Source organism: Ruditapes philippinarum, unplaced genomic scaffold (assembly GCF_026571515.1).
Source record: "Ruditapes philippinarum isolate M1 unplaced genomic scaffold, ASM2657151v2 ctg821_1_1_1_1, whole genome shotgun sequence".
Taxonomy (NCBI): domain Eukaryota; kingdom Metazoa; phylum Mollusca; class Bivalvia; order Venerida; family Veneridae; genus Ruditapes; species Ruditapes philippinarum.
The window spans coordinates 295,085-311,614 of record NW_026852645.1 but is presented as its reverse complement, the minus strand read 5'-3'; the positions used below and the strand labels follow the sequence as shown (position 1 = coordinate 311,614).

Sequence of the window (16,530 nt, the reverse complement as noted above, 5' to 3'; positions counted from 1 at the left end):
ACTGATATAAGTATCTCAAAACACAGTCAATAAATTTACTTACAGAAACATGGTAATCTTAGAATCTTTGAAAGCAGTAAAATACTGAAGACAAATTTACTAACTAACTTTTAACTGTCATCTAAGCGACTGCTTTTTACTGTAGACTACTGTACAATCATTAATTTGGTGGTTTTCGTAGGTAGGTCAATCCACGAATTTAAGATCTGACGAAATTTTATCCCAAAAAATAGTTCTTGCCATGTCTCTATTCTATATATTACAAACATGCATCGCCTCTTTTCCGCCGATTTTTGTGTAATAAATACCCAGAGGCAAGAATTAAATTTATGATACGTAAAGATATGTACATGCGTAAGTAAAATGCGCGGCGATTAAGTGTAAGATTACTTAGCATTACGTTATTTAAATTACTTTTTTGCAAGAAATTGAAAAATTTAAGAACCCACGAAAATGCCCATTTTGATAAAACCACGAAATTTCATGCCCACAAATATAAGTGAATTTGCAGTACTTTGATATTGTTCCAAAATAGTTCAATACTGATAGAAGTTTTAAAAAGTGACATACCCCATCCTCACTACTACTTTTTATCAAAGTTAAAAATAGCTTGATATAGTATTGACTGGTTTACTGACTTACCTTTGACTGTATTCCAAAGTGGTTCAATATTAAAGACTGGTACTTCATTAGTTTCACAGTTAGCTTCCATGATTATGTTGAAAAAATCACAGATACAGCTTACAAACAGAGGAAGTCTTGTTTCTCCTATACCAATATCCTGTTAAATATAGGAATATAAAAATTTAAGTTTTCCCCAAATACAATTATATATTATAGCATTATTATCCACTAACCCGACACTGTTTTTCACAATTTTGTCTGAAATTCAATAGAGAATTAACTCATGCATTTTCTAGTTTCTAAATCTATTTTTGACAATGTGTAAATTGAAAATATATGGACTAAAAACAAATTTGGACTTAGTCTAGAAACAAAATATCAAGGAGAGCAATGGCATTAAGGGTACATGGAAATGGGCTGTTCAAACTGAATGACTTTTTTTCAGAGAATTTAAGGTCAAAAGAAATATGCTTATATGTTGGTTTTATAGCTTGATAGTCATTTCAGGGTTAATTGGAAACCTGGACTTGGAAAACTATGAAGTGAGAGTAAACATATTATCACTTTAGCGCACCTATCAAATTATATACCAGTAAGAAGTTAACCCCTTACTGCACTAAGATGACAACTTCTTATATTCCTTAAATCTATCGAATTACTAATATACAATGTACCAGTTTTTGTCTTTGTCTATCACTGTACATGCAGTTTTCTATAAAAAATTTTTTTATTAAATTGGGCATGTCTAAATTTTCACATGTGTATTTGAGACAGTTGATTTATTCTTACAGATATTAATACATTTTATAGATTTATATTTCTACCTAGAGGGCAGTATATTATCATTTGACCATACCTTTATCAAGTTAATTATTTTGACCATGCCCAAATAAAGAGCTGTAAAAATGACCGTGTTTATTACTTATTTACTTAGTACCAAGATTACAATGACAGCACTATGATATTTTAGGATTGCGTTTGCTAAAAAAAGTTTCACCTGTATACTTGATCCTTTTTGTATTTGTAATTAAATATTTACTTTGTGTATAGTGTTCTGGGGTATATATTTATGATGAAAAGAATATTATACTATTGAAAACAACATGATATTAGTAGAGGATAAAATCACCAACCTTATTCTTCTATCAATTTCAAATATCACATTAAACACACCAGTTAGCAACTATATTAGAATGCTGCCTTTTTCAAGATTGAACTTATACACCTAAATAAAAACAATAGAATAAACATACCTTAACATTTGAATTCAAAGTCTCATGATTCTTGAATATTTTCAGCTGTGATCTTCATTATTTATGGTATGAATATTGATAAAGATAAATCATTAAAGGTTTTTAGAATGAATCCTTTAAGTAAATACAAAAGATTAAGTGACTGATGATAAATTTACTGTGAAATTCATAGTTTAAGGAGTAACATATTAAAAATATTAAATTTGCCCAAAATTTTTTTTAATAAATGTTATGATAAAAATATTGAGTGATAAGCATTGGGCTTCCAGTCATAATTTGACAGTGATTTATTTTTCAGTGAGCTTAATTATTATCCTCCAAGTGGACTTTTGTTGGTACTTCTTCTCTTTTTTTTCAATCTGCTGATATTGAATAAGAAATCATTACTACAGAAACAGATAATCTGACAGTGGTCTCCCAAAAATGTTAACAACAACTATGTATTAACATTCATTTATCATTCACACATAAGATAGGTAATTAGCTACATCCTCAATTAGTTGGTCTAACAGTAACACCATTGGTTGATACTGTGTTAAATATATACCACAGCTTTTAATTAATTATACAGTAATACATTGGACACATCACATGTGAATATCACAAATATCACAGTTTTTTCAATGACAAACCGTACACATCTTTTGATATCATAGTTTTTAATTCACTACTTCAGTACAGAGTGATAGATTGAACACATCACCTCAAGTGATGTAAGTTGTCAAACTGTCAATGTAAACATGGTCGTCGAGATTCAAATTTATAAAACAGGAAAATCATTTTAATTTACTTGGATATTTTCCCATAAGGACAGTCATGAGGACCAATTGTTTGTAAGTTTACCTTCTCTATTTTTTCTACATTATAAATAAACTATCTTCTTTCTAATTTTCTAAATATATGTACCAGTAAAGCTTATCTTTCTGAAGAATTGATTCATAATCTATTATAAAATATTTTAAACCATAATACTGCCATTGGCCAACTATGAATAAATTAGATAGTCTTTTGTCATCAGACTCAAAGAAAACTATATGTGCCTTAGTTAAATTTTTGTATTAGGCAAATCATAAACGCATCTCTTAATCTGGTATTTTTCTGTCAAAACTATATTGTTGATAAGAACAAGTCTTATTTGTTCCTATATTAACTTGTATTCTTCAGAAAACTTTGTATTGTTAACTGCTATTTTACTCACTGTACATGTGAATCATTGTTAATTGGCTAAAAGCCATGTATTTTGTTTTATGCTGAATAAAATTCGTATTCGTACAAAGTTACTATATGGAAAAAATGTTGACATCTATCAGTATGGTCAATACCTACAAGAATAAGTTTAGAAACTATTGCAAATGTCAGGTGTCTTATTCACAGCAAACAAATCAGTCTAATTTTGACACCAATAAATCTTCCTAAGTTTTCTTGAAGTAGTTTGATGAAGGCATAAACAATGCACAATTAAATACTTGATATATCAGAATCATGGTCCATGCTGTGTTACCCAGCAATTAATAATAATGAATTACAATGATCATAAAAATGCCTTGATTTTTCAAAAGTTCAGTAGATATACACATATTTGTGTTTAGGGTGGCAGTGAATTGATTAAAGCAGCACAACTCCAGATTCATGCTAATTTTCATGAACATTTTGAAAATGTATTAAAATTAAATTATTATTTAGAGGTAATCAAAGAATGTAATTTACACATTGCAATTGGCACTTACAATCAATGCAAATTAAAAAAAAAGAGGGAAAAATATACATAAAAAAATATACATAAAAAGTACTTATTGCACTAGTCAACTAGTAGAAGTATGGTGATTAAATTGCAAAATCAGTCTTTAATCGCATGTAACATGTAAATTATTACACAAGTCTTGAATCTTTTAACCTTTTTTAAATTTTTCCACAAGTAACTGCCAACTTCACCACATCAAACAATTGAATCAGACATGACTCATGAAAATTATCACACATTCATGTTGGCACAGGACAGGAACAATTTAATCTAAGGTCATTATATAACAATCTATTTACTTACCTAATTAGACTTCACAAATTAAATTTGAAATATGCAATATAATTTTTTTCTCAAGTTTGATTTTCTTGAAATACTTTGGCTCATCTGGAGGCATGCAGCTTTAAATATGATATTAATGAGCCGCATCATGACAAAACCAACATAATGGGTTTGCAACCAGCATGGATCAAGACCAGCCTGCGCATCCACGCAGTTTGATCAGGATCCATAATGTTTGCTTACAAACCCTATTACAAGTAGAGAAACTGATAGCGAACAGCATGGATCCTGATCAGACTGTGCGGATGCGCAGGCTGGTCTTGATCCATGCTGGTCGCAAAGCCATTACGTTGGTTTTGTCGTGGCGCGGCTAATTTGTTTTAAGGTGGTTAGTTAAGGAAATCCTTTTATGGATTAATCATCTAATTTGTCATATGTGTGGATTGAAGAAAATAAAAGATATCTTCTGGTTTATAAAAAACTTTGTTTACACCATAAATCACAGTAAATTTTCAAATTTAAATACAATATGTAATTGTTTCCAAAAGGATATCCTTATTGCCTGGAAGAACTTTTCAAATTACTTCTTAAAATCAAACTTTAAAACAAAACCTATCAAAGTTTTTGGATGGACCAAGGAAATATTCTTTTATTATCATTTAGTGATTAGTCAATTATCAAAGCATATACTGATTGGACACCTGTCAAAGTTTCTTTTATCTTAATGCCTATTAACACTGTAATACAAAGATAAACAAAAAGATAAATATGACTTAAATAGATTATAGATTCTTAGGTATAGATTCTTAGTTTAAACAATATTTGTTTTAGTTTGATTGTGTAGGAAGTTAATAGCTTATAATCACACTCTCAAATCCATTCCTGAAACCATACAGTGCAGCAATGAGTGCATAGCTTCTTGCTAAAGAAAACAACATATTGACCCTGATATAGGGTTTGAACCAATGTGGAAAGCGATCTTCAGAATACTAGTCTGATACATTAACCATGCATCCTTGCTGCCACATATATAAATTCTTCAAGACTTTCCTATGTAAAGTGACTTTAACAAAGAACATGTAACATATAATGTGTCAAAAGCAGTTAAGATTTAAAACATCCAAGAAATGTATTCTAATTCTTTTTCTTCATAAGATTAGCAAACCAGCATGCCAAAGTACAATGTATCTATAAGAGCCAGGCCATCTGATAATTCTTATAACTGCTACTATCTTAATTTGAAGAACAATATGCTACTTATGGACAGAACCTGATTTAAAACAGGGCAAAGTAAGATTCATAAGGATTACAAATATTAATATAACAATAAATGTTAAATACAACGACTTTATATTACTCTCAGAAGGGCATACAGAGATTCTATATGATATTCATCCTACATAGGTTCATGTTACAAGATTTACAAAATCTCTGTTTTCACTTAATATTGTTAATACTTGGTGTTTCAATGACAAAGATCATATAATGATGCTACCTGTAGGATTGTCATGTTATTGGATATGTGAGAATTATTGACTTAAATATCGGTATATAAGTTCCAGGATCTCAGGCAGCATTATATATAGTAGAAACATAGGAAAAATATCTATGGAAAACTAGGAAAAAGTAAGAAAAATGTCGAAGTTTTTATATGGCATAATATCATTTTATTTGTAATTTAACTTATTTTATTTATTAAATAAAAAAAACATTTATTATTGATATACATTGTAACATTTAAAATGCACAATAAGTTTCCTTTAATCAAAGTAGTAAGTATTTAATAATTACAAAGGATGTTCACCTGCTTGGACAGAAAATGGTAACAGGTCAGAGCCAGTGAAATCAGCAAAGAAATTAAAATTTCCAATTTTTTTCTTCACCAGGTCAAGTTTTCATGATTAAAAGCTTGGTCAAGGAATTGCACATTATGGGTGAGATCAGGGTTTATATAATTTTATCACAGCCATAGTCTTGTTGTTAAGCCCTTGATAAGATATTATAACCTGCTCTTCAATCTGTTATCAAACTATCAAATTACCCTTCTATTTTACAGGCTGCCCATCAACTGCTCCTGTCATTTACAAGTAATACACTGAAGAGAGCAATGACATCTCTGGTAAACTTAATTAATATTTAAATCACAAAGTGTATTGGATATAGTGACCAGGGATTTTCTTATTAAAGGGTAATTTTTTAAGTTTATTGCATTCATAATATAAACAATCAAAAGTGTTTTAAGAATATTTCATAATAATTGTCAACAGCATTTATTTGATGCTTTATAAGATTTGACATAATTATTAAGGAAAGGCATTGCCTGGCAAAAACAACATCTATGGTTATAATAAGGAACAAACTTCATTTAACATTTTTTTTGTTTTTCAATAATTAATAAATTTAACACATGAATTCTTACCTTTGTGTATTTTTTATCATAATACTATTAAAGACAGACAGACAGACAGAAAATTTTTAAATTATTTAATTTCTGTGTTTTATTTTGCCATTAAATAGTTTATCATTATAATAAAATGCCTGTTGGCCAATTTAACATTAGTGTATATATCTTAAAAATGTTGATTGGAATTTGAAAATTATTTATATTTTGATAAAATGGATATTTATTCTAAAATGTTAAAATTAAATCATATCATCAAACATGATACAGCTGGTAAGACTGTACAAACACTGGCATGGATCCATGCTGATGGCATTGGCAAGTTGTTACCTATGGCAGGCAAAATATTACCTCGGCTTACCCCTTAACCCGTTAAAGTGCATGTTAATATATCATCAAATCATGTATTTCATGAATTATTTTTTCCATATTTCTTGTCATGAGATGAATAAATATCTATTAGTTATAAGAGATATTAAGTAATATGTGACATTAGATCAAAAGAAGGAAATGTGTTTGAACACCTCAGGGTCAACAAATCAGTTTCAATGACATGGAAAAGAACCTACAATCTGCCCTGAGCAATCTGACTGCACAACTCAAACCATTTTATTAACATAATTAATGATCATAAATGAACTCAATTGACACAAATTAACCTAACTATTGGTACAACAGATACTGTTTCGATAAACATTTAAAAGAGTATTTTGAAAACAAAAGTTTTGTGATGTCATCATTTCATAAAGCATTTGTTTAAGCTTTATTAATTTTACACTTAATTTAATTAAATGTTAATAGCTTATTTACAAGGTAAAGAACATCTGCTCCCATCTAAAAATAATAAAAAGAGAAAAAAATACAACAATAGACCATTGTGTGACAATATCTCGCTTAAAATACATTGAAAATTAATGACATATATAAAAGTTGATAACTTTAAAAAGAAGTCTCAAAATAATTAAGTTGCATCCTTGATTTTCTTTATAACTAAACATGACCATTTCATCTTTGTATCAAGAACACACCTTATTAAAGGTTGTAAAACATGGTTTGAAATAACCCTTACTGTTTTGGTAGCTGGCAGTTTCTTCCCGTTATTTTAAAAGCAATTTGCATACACCAGTGAAATAGATTTTATCATGTTCTTTCAACAGATTTCTGAAGTGGTCCATCTGTTAGATTTGTTTCTTAGATGACAATAACAATCAGAGAAAAATATTGTGACTGGTCAATAAAAACTCAGTCATGCTAAACAACATTATAAAAATTATAGGTTTCACATGATGCCAAATTATCACCTTGTTTGATCTTTGTTCAGAATATTCATACGAACCTGTGCATTATTAATACAATTAAGGGACTGTATTAAAGGGTATTTTTCATTGGTGATCATTTTGCAGAGAGATAACATATTAACACTCCTAATTAGAATTGGTTTGTCAATCATAAGCTATATTGTTAACCATGCATAAAGCATTGATTTAGTTTGAAAACATCTTTACCATGTAATATTTTGTTAAATCTAGCTTATCATTTAAGCAAAAAATACCTACTGGTATATCACATTTTGTTAAAATTGGTATAATGAGGTTCAACCTTTGTGAAGAAACCACTAATAAAAAAAAACCCTTACATCCAAATATTTTACTTTGTCTCAGGTATTGAGTCAGGCTAGCATGAAGTTCGACCATGCTCTCTATACTGTTGGCAGACTAACTTTACATGTTCATTTTAATATCAAAACAAAGTTCCAAAAATATAATGAAATTCTCACCAATTGATCTATCACACAGTGTACAGACACGCCTGTTAAGTTCGATATTGTTCCAACTTCCGGTTTCTACTGGCAATTTGTTATTTCTTGTTCTAAATTTTATCATGTATTGTAAAAATTTTTTGATGGAGTTTTTACAAGATATGTTTCAAAACAAAAATTATGTTTGAATAATCTATAATTTATGCATTTACTAGAATTCTCAATATCAGAATACCACTCATTTAAAAATAAATCTGATAATTTTTGTTTGACTGACATCGTTAACCATTTATGGTTATGAAATTCATGGTTATGCCAAATGTTATACAGACCACATTCATACAAAATATTCTGAACAGATTTTATCCACTGAAATCTTAATCTAGATACAGTCTGGGAGCTATTGAAATTATTTAACAAAATACGATATATCAAACACGGTAACTTGTTCTGTTGTGGTATGACTAAGTCAGACCAATATGATATAATTCTACATTTAATTTCTGTATTAAAGGGTATTTTTCATTGGTGATCATTTTGCAGAGAGATGACATATTAACACTCCTAATATAAAGAATTGGTTTGTCAATCATAAGCTATATTGTTAACCATGCATAAAGCATTTATTTAGTTTTAAAACATCTTTACCATGTAATATTTTGGTAATATTTTGTTAAATCTAGCTTATCATTTAAGCAAAGAATACCTACTGGTATATGATATTTTGTTAAAATTGGTATAACGAGGTTCAACCTTTGTGAAGAAACCACTGATAAAAAAAAACCTTTACATCCAAATATTTTACTTTGTCTCAGGTATTGAGTCAGACTAGCATGAAGTTCCATCATGCTCTCTATGCTGTTGGCAGACTAACTTTGCATTTTCATTTTGATATAAAACAAAGTTCCAAAAATGGAAGCTGAGAAGTCCATTACATAAATTCTGCAGGTTAAAGGCCCATAATATGCCTCAGAAATGCTGTAATTTTTATTTCTCAAAAACTTTTTTTATTTTTTTTATATTTAGTTATCATTTCCCCAAAAAATCTCATTTATCAAATAGATCGAAATTACATCTTGCTTCCTTTGCTCTGTTGATAATAGATATAATTATAGGGTATTAGTAATTTGTTTGGAGGTCAAAATTACTACTTTGTTTACATTTTGATACCTTTACGACACATTACTTCACATTCAGTGCTACTTCTTCAGTTGTTAAAACATCTAGCATGCCCTAAATACATTAATTTAAACATTATTAAGAATTGAAAAATACATTTTACATGTACTAATTTCTGTATTGTGTTCCATAGAAAGTCCTAAGTGTATCATAAGTGGTAGGACATAAGACTGATTTTAGGACTATCTTAGGACCATTTCAATAAGCATTATTGTCTTAAGTTAAAGACACTAAACTTAAATTAAATTGGTTCTCCTTAAGAAAAGTTAATAAATGCAATAGCACATGCTTAAATTCAACCTGCTATATGTTTTATGATGTTCATCAGCATTGCTATTCAGCATAAGATAGGAGTCATAGGTTAGGTCATTTTCTTTGAAATGCAAAATTGTCTCAGATTTGGTATTTAAGACTTTTTTCAACTAACGACATTCTATGGAAGACAACCCTGAGGCATAGTGTGGATTAAATATAAAAGAGTGTGTTCTTTTTAGAAAAAATGCTAAATTAATTCAAACATTTGTATTACAGGTAAATTTTTGTTTTATATATAAAGTATATTTAATTGCATGAAAATAATGAGTTTGCAGATTATTTGTAAACATATTTATCTATTATATGTTTAATGTCTTATATTTCAGTTAAGCGTCACAACTAACAAAATGAGAACCAGTCTGTTTCTGATAGTGTGTATCCTGGGCATGGTTTACAGTCTCGAGCACGAACATCATAATAACAGCATGATGGTTGATTATCTCGTGCACATTAATACAACATATCCAGACATTACCAACCTCTACAGTATTGGCAAGACTGTTAATGGTCTGTTCTAACAACAGTTACATTAAAATCATCATAACAATATTCTACTTGTATTAAAGTCATACAGATCATTTTAAAGCATATTTTCCTTGATTATATCTCATGTTAAGTTATGATAAAACAAGAAAAATAACAAAGAATATACATGTTACTTGTTAAACAAGTAAATAAAACCCATCTTTATAACAATAGAGACACCTGGCTATGTTTTGTCTTTCTAATAGTAAATAACTTTAATTAAAACATTGTACATGTTAGACTTTGTGCAATTTCTCTTACATTCAATACATGTACTTGATGTTATTTTCATAACTATAGATAAAGACAATAGTAGTACAATAAGCTAAGATATCCCCTAAATCCCTAGTTATAGCACAGAGCTATATTTGATATATAAGTCTCTTGACTCCCTTTGGCCAAAGATCTGCACTCGGCGTACACCCCAGTCAGATTATAAAAATATACAAATTAACCGAAGTCTGCTGGCATATAAGGAAGTCACTACTGCCGATATTGACTACAGAAATGTAATACACAACTAATATTCCTTGCAGGAGCGGACTTGTGGGTTTTGGCAATTGGAAAGAATCTAAGCAACAATGTACAGCTCCAACCCCATGTTAAATATGTTGGTAACATGCATGGAAATGAGGTATGTTAAATATTCTAACGATAAATAAACCATCATTGTCAGAGCATTGCCAAAGTCAAACCACATACCTCAACTATGACAGGCTTTTTTTGCTTTTTTTTAATGCATTTATTTAAGCTCACCGCCGGAAAGCCCATATGGGCGACCACACAATCAAGTCGGGCCATCCTAGAGAGTCCCGCCGATATCTTTTTTACCAATTTTACCACCGACCATCCGTAAGCCAGCTGGATGGCTTCCTCACATGAAAGATTTCGACCTGAGTGAGGATTGAACCTACAGCGGTGAGGGACCTGTGATTTCAAGTCAGCGACCTTAACCACTTTGCCACGGAGGCCCTTATATTAGGCTTGAACCACAGACCTCTCTTATATTAGACAATCACATCACCAGCTGTGCTACTGCGGATGTGATGATAACCTATACATTAAGCAATTGTCACTTTTCAAAACATTAGTTATATATTCCATATTTATTTTTGTAAATTTCACAGACAAAACTGAGATGGGATAGAATAAATGAGTGCAATAATGTATTTATAATTGACAGTTCAATGAAATTAGGCTATAAAAAGATAAATATATGTTTAATAGCATCAAATAGCATCATATCAATATATTTTCAATACATGTTATTCTTGATTATGATTCTGTAACTCATACATAGTTTTATATTTCTTATATAGTTATCAGTTTTTGATCTACTTCAGAATATATATTTTTCTACAGGTTGTAAGTAGGGAGCTTCTTTTACATCTTATTGACCTTTATGTGACCTCTTACGGAAGTAATTCAACCTTGACCTCATTCCTGGATACAACAGTGGTTCATATAATGCCCTCAATGAACCCTGATGGATATGGAGAGTCTGTGGAGGGTCAGTGTACAGGGGCCGTTGGCAGGTACAATAAAATAAAAACTTAACAAATATTTGGCCCATAACCAGCTGGAACCAGTAGTGATTATATGGCCTTTGCAACCTGTAAAAAATCTAGGCCAGCCTGCACATCTATACAGTCTGACTAGAATCTGAACTGCTAGTTGAATTTCTGCATTCTTTTATTTTGAATCCCTTTTACTTTAAATGAACTGTTCCAAATTCAAGAGTGGACAAATCCATTTTTTTTATGTTTGTGGACAGTCACTGTCAGTGATATACGGCTATAAATCAGAAAAAATATTAGTTTGCATTGTCTGTATCCAGCTTATCAAAAAACTCCAAAAACAAAATTTCTATGCAACCTGTTATTTATTTGCAAAAAATCTTCCTGAATATTTTTATTAAAATGATTATGCTAATGTAAAGAAAAACATAAATAAACAACAATCTACCTTTTGTTATAAGTTTGAGACAAAAACCACAACAAACTAATGTTTTTCTGAAGTTTAACTCATTAACATATTAACTCTATTGTTTATAGATTATAATTTTCTTAATAACAATGACAAGCAAAATCATGTTGTTTTTTTAACTTAAAAAGAAAAACAAAAATAAATGATCGTCATTCAATTTTCTTATATGAAATAAATGAATGAGTAATTTCTTGTATAAATTATTTCAATGGGCAAAATTCATATCTTGCGACAAAAATGAATTTCTAAATATACAATATAATACATGTATGCTTGAAAGTAACATTCAACAGCCTAGAACTTACACAAGTCAAGTACATGTAACTTAATAAACATTTTGATATACATGCATGTTTTGAAAAAAAAAAACATAAAAGATTAATATTTCTTTATCTTTTCAGACAAAATGCAAACAATGTTGACCTTAATCGAAATTTCCCGGACAGTTGGCATGACAGAAGTCAAGGTGATATTCAACCTGAAACCCAAGCTATCATGGACTGGTTGCCAAAATATAACTTTGTGCTTTCAGCTAACCTTCATGGTGGAGCATTAGTAGCCAACTATCCCTATGATCAGTACCTTAACAGTAAGTACAACATCAATATATAATACATAACACCTTTGCTTTGCTTTGAATTTCTGTTATGAACTTGTCTTTTTTCTCTCTTTACAATAACATTAAATCTTTATATGAAGTTTTCCTTTAAATAATTAAATTTTGAATTAGTTTATATTACTAGTACCATTAATAATGTGTTGGTTTGTTTATTATATTAGTAACTACCATATAGGTTTGTTTCCTATATTCTAGATTAATGTGTAGCCACAGAGTAGGTTTGTTTATTATATAATTGTTAAATGCCAAGGTTCATTTACTATACATGTATGATAGATTAAAATGCATAGATTTGTTTTATCTATGTACTTTAGAGTAATGCTGCTGATTTTGTTAGAATATCAGATAACATACTTTTTATAAGACAATTTCTTGTGTCATCCACTAGGTAGCTGGGTTTACGGATCTGGGGAGTCACCATGCCCAGACGAGGACACATTTAAACATATCAGTCTCGTATATTCAAGATCCCATCATACAATGGCTGCTACAAATGGTGCAGAATGTCCCGGTGACAACTTTGCAGACGGAATTACAAATGGGGCAGACTGGTACCCTGTTGCAGGTAAGTCATTGGTTTGTCCTACATGCAAATAATTGGTCATAAAACTCATAGACTGATAGGTAACCTATACAAAACAAGTTGAAAAGTCATTTAACCTTTACCCTGCTGAAGGCAAAAGTGTTTAGTCTTTACCACCAGTATAGGGCCAGGCCAGCCACACATCCATGCAGTCTTACCAGGCTCAATACTGTTGGCTGGCCAACTTTAAATTCTCACTTTGATATACCTAAAATTGATAATGAACGGTTTCAAAATGGAACTTGAAAAAGTTCTTTTTAAGAAATTCAGCAGGTCAAGGGTTAAACATGAGTCATGCTGTGGGTTTGTTTGAGAATTATTAACACCTAAAACAGTGAGATAGGGTACAGATAAGAAGTACTACATACATTTTGTTATAAAAGTATAATAATAAAGACAACATGGCCATGTTAGATATGAACAATATTGTTTCACATTTCAGGAGGAATGCAGGACTATAATTATCTTATGGAAGGAATATTTGAAATAACACTAGAAGTTTCATGCTGTAAGTTCCCAAATGGTTCTGACCTTGCACAATTCTGGACACAAAATAAAGATGCCCTGGTCAACTACCTCATGGAAGTCAACAAAGGTATTTGAATATATTTAGTACTTTAATGTAGCCAGCACAGACTTTATCAAACATGCTATTCATTATCAAGCATATTTTTTTCCAAATCTATTAAAATTGTAATAAAGAAGGTTTTAAAAATATACTAATAATGTTCCATATTCTATTTAATGTTCAATATTACATTTTATGAAAAAGAATAATGAAATCAACATTTTAGCATTTTCTGAGGCCCACATGGAAGATCAAAAACCAAATGTGTTAGCCTCTTTTAATAAAGTCATTACGTACTTACTTAATTTGTTCATTTAATCTTTAGGTTTAACACCTTCAATAGGATAAATATCCTAACCTTATTTATCAATCTGGTTAACCATTCATCATATTTTAGGGAATATTTCAAAATATGCACTGAGTGTATTATAGTAACTAGTGCAGGCTATGATCACACAGAACAAATGTGCTGTTTGATTTTGGTCTGCACTGGTCACATGGGTAGAAATATTTGACGCAAACAGACTAATGGTTAAAACTCTGGAAAAGTACTTGAAAAAACTCTCCATTAAATTGAAGCAACAGGACTGAAATATTACATTAAATTGAAGCAACAGGACTGAAATATGACAATTTCAGGAGTTAAAGGTGTGTTAGTTGACGAGAACAACAATGCTATTGTGGGTGCAAAATTGACAATTCAAGGGAGAGAATCTGTCCCATTTCATACCAAAGCTAATGGAGAGTACTTCAGACTACTGATGCCAGGAAGTTACACAATTGATGTAAATATTTTTATTAATATTTTTTTTTTACGACTGTATCACATTACAAAAACCTTATGAGCCATTCGAACTTAATTTAAATAATGATGTTGTTTATGCATAAACACTATTTTTACCCTTATTTTTAATTTTTGAAGGTGGAAGACCTCAGTTGACCCTCACCACAAACAAGCACCTGAGTAAACTGATCATCTCCCAAGATAGCTCTCATCAGATAGAAGTCTTAAACTTCTCCCCAACCATAATATTTCTGTCATTTTTGTCTCATCATTTTTTAAGTTATATATTTAATCAATTTAGCTATGATATCAAATTACAAACAAATCAACACAAACTATCAGCAGGATGTTTTTTCACATGAGAAACCTGTCTGCCACGATTTACTGCAATATGTCAAAAGAAAAATTCTAAGCACTAAACCCTTTATCTACTGAATAAAGAATTCTTAAATGGAGTTGCCCTACTTCTATTTTTGGACCTATCCATTATAAATTTTTGGGATATCAAGATGAAATCTTAAAGTTTGTCAGCCAAAAGTATAGAGCCTGGTTAAACTGCATGGATTTTCAGGCTGGCCTTACTCTATACTGGTGTTAAATGCTGATCATTTTTCGGTTCCAGCAGGTTAAGGGTTAATTACTTGTCCTATGTCTGTAAAACTCCTCTCATTTCAACTGTTACTGTATTTATATAAGAATAAGAGCACGCTGCTTTTATGAAATAAATGTTCAATTTTCATGTAAAGATTAGTCTAACATTCCCAAAAAAAGTTACAACAAAAAATACATCACATAGTTTATTCTATAAATTTAACTTAGCCTTCAATATTTTTTCCCCTAAAAATGTTCCTTTTATTTACAGGTGACATATAATAATGCAACAACATCTGAGACATTCACAGTAGTCCAGGATGCAGTGACAAGGAAAGACATAACTTTAAACTTGAACCTAAGTTCCTCCTCTCACTGTGTCACTTTCAACTGTTATATGATTACATTCCTTTTGTCTTTCTTGTTTGTATCAAAAAGCTTAATTGGGACCAATTAACACAATTTTGATGCAGCCCAAGAGCAGAAATACTTTGCCATAATCCAGATTTTATTATGTTTTCTAAACTGTGATAGAGTTTCATCTTAATAATATATAATAGGCTTATTATAAAAGTATGTTGACCTGGAAGTTCATTTCTGCTTGATTAGGTTGGCAGGGATTGTATAAGTAGGCATGGGAATGCCCAGTAAAAAAACAAGTGGTTAATACATGTCCTAGATTAATATTCTTATAAAATGACTTTATTTATTATATAATCCTCTCTGATCTGAACTATATATTTTCATCAGTTTACATCTTATTGACTTTAAATCACATTTGTGTGACACACAGATTTTTGTTCATGTCAGGTTGTATATGCTCCAGAAACATGAAATCTTTGTCTGACCCTGGAGCAATGCCTTATATATAAAAATCCTTATTTACTGTATCTATTTATTCAATTTTTTTTATAATTGATTTTCAACATTTTTATCTTATATATAAACTGTTCAATAAAAACAAACACTTTTCTTTAACTTTAGAAGTTTGTCTTCTTCAGAAAAAATTGACGTCTATAACAAATGACGCAACGACCATTTAACTATATGCTACACGGAACATGATGTTTATACATTTTTTTTTTCAACATTTTTATCAATCAGTTGCAAGAAATAAGTCATAGGACTTGCACAAAATTAGTTTGACGTGTTAGACAACTTCCAGGAAATCTGCAAAACGTTTGTATGAAAAAGTTTCAAATTTCCTGTATGACTTGTTCAGTATCAAACAAGTCACTGTCTCTATTGTTTTTCTGAGTCATGTGACTATATATATTGGTACACATTGTTACACAACTAAATATACTATTATGAAACTAT

The 16,530-nt window shown here is 30.2% G+C and overlaps 2 protein-coding genes across 3 annotated transcripts in view; one reads left to right on the top strand and one right to left on the bottom strand.

Moving 5' to 3' along the window:
• LOC132719765 (rab3 GTPase-activating protein non-catalytic subunit-like) overlaps positions 1 to 16,530 on the bottom strand; it is a 53,233-nt gene that overhangs the window by 5,518 nt on the left and 31,185 nt on the right. The window contains exon 27 of the mRNA XM_060703620.1: positions 643 to 781. Within this exon, the coding sequence (XP_060559603.1) occupies positions 643 to 781 (139 nt within the window). The remainder of the gene's footprint in view (positions 1 to 642; positions 782 to 16,530) is intronic.
• LOC132719871 (carboxypeptidase M-like) lies at positions 2,398 to 15,684 on the top strand. 2 transcript variants are annotated; one of them, XM_060703820.1, is made up of 10 exons: positions 2,398 to 2,710; positions 5,957 to 6,088; positions 9,881 to 10,061; positions 10,616 to 10,713; positions 11,442 to 11,614; positions 12,467 to 12,654; positions 13,073 to 13,249; positions 13,710 to 13,862; positions 14,475 to 14,620; positions 15,482 to 15,684. In XM_060703820.1, the coding sequence occupies exons 3-10, from the start codon at positions 9,902 to 9,904 to the stop codon at positions 15,665 to 15,667; spliced, it is 1,281 nt and encodes a 426-aa protein (XP_060559803.1). In that variant the 5' UTR covers positions 2,398 to 2,710; positions 5,957 to 6,088; positions 9,881 to 9,901; the 3' UTR covers positions 15,668 to 15,684. The 2 variants fall into 2 exon arrangements, with proteins under 2 accessions (XP_060559803.1, XP_060559809.1); XM_060703826.1 differs by having other exon boundaries at positions 2,405 to 2,710; positions 12,467 to 12,658; positions 13,077 to 13,249.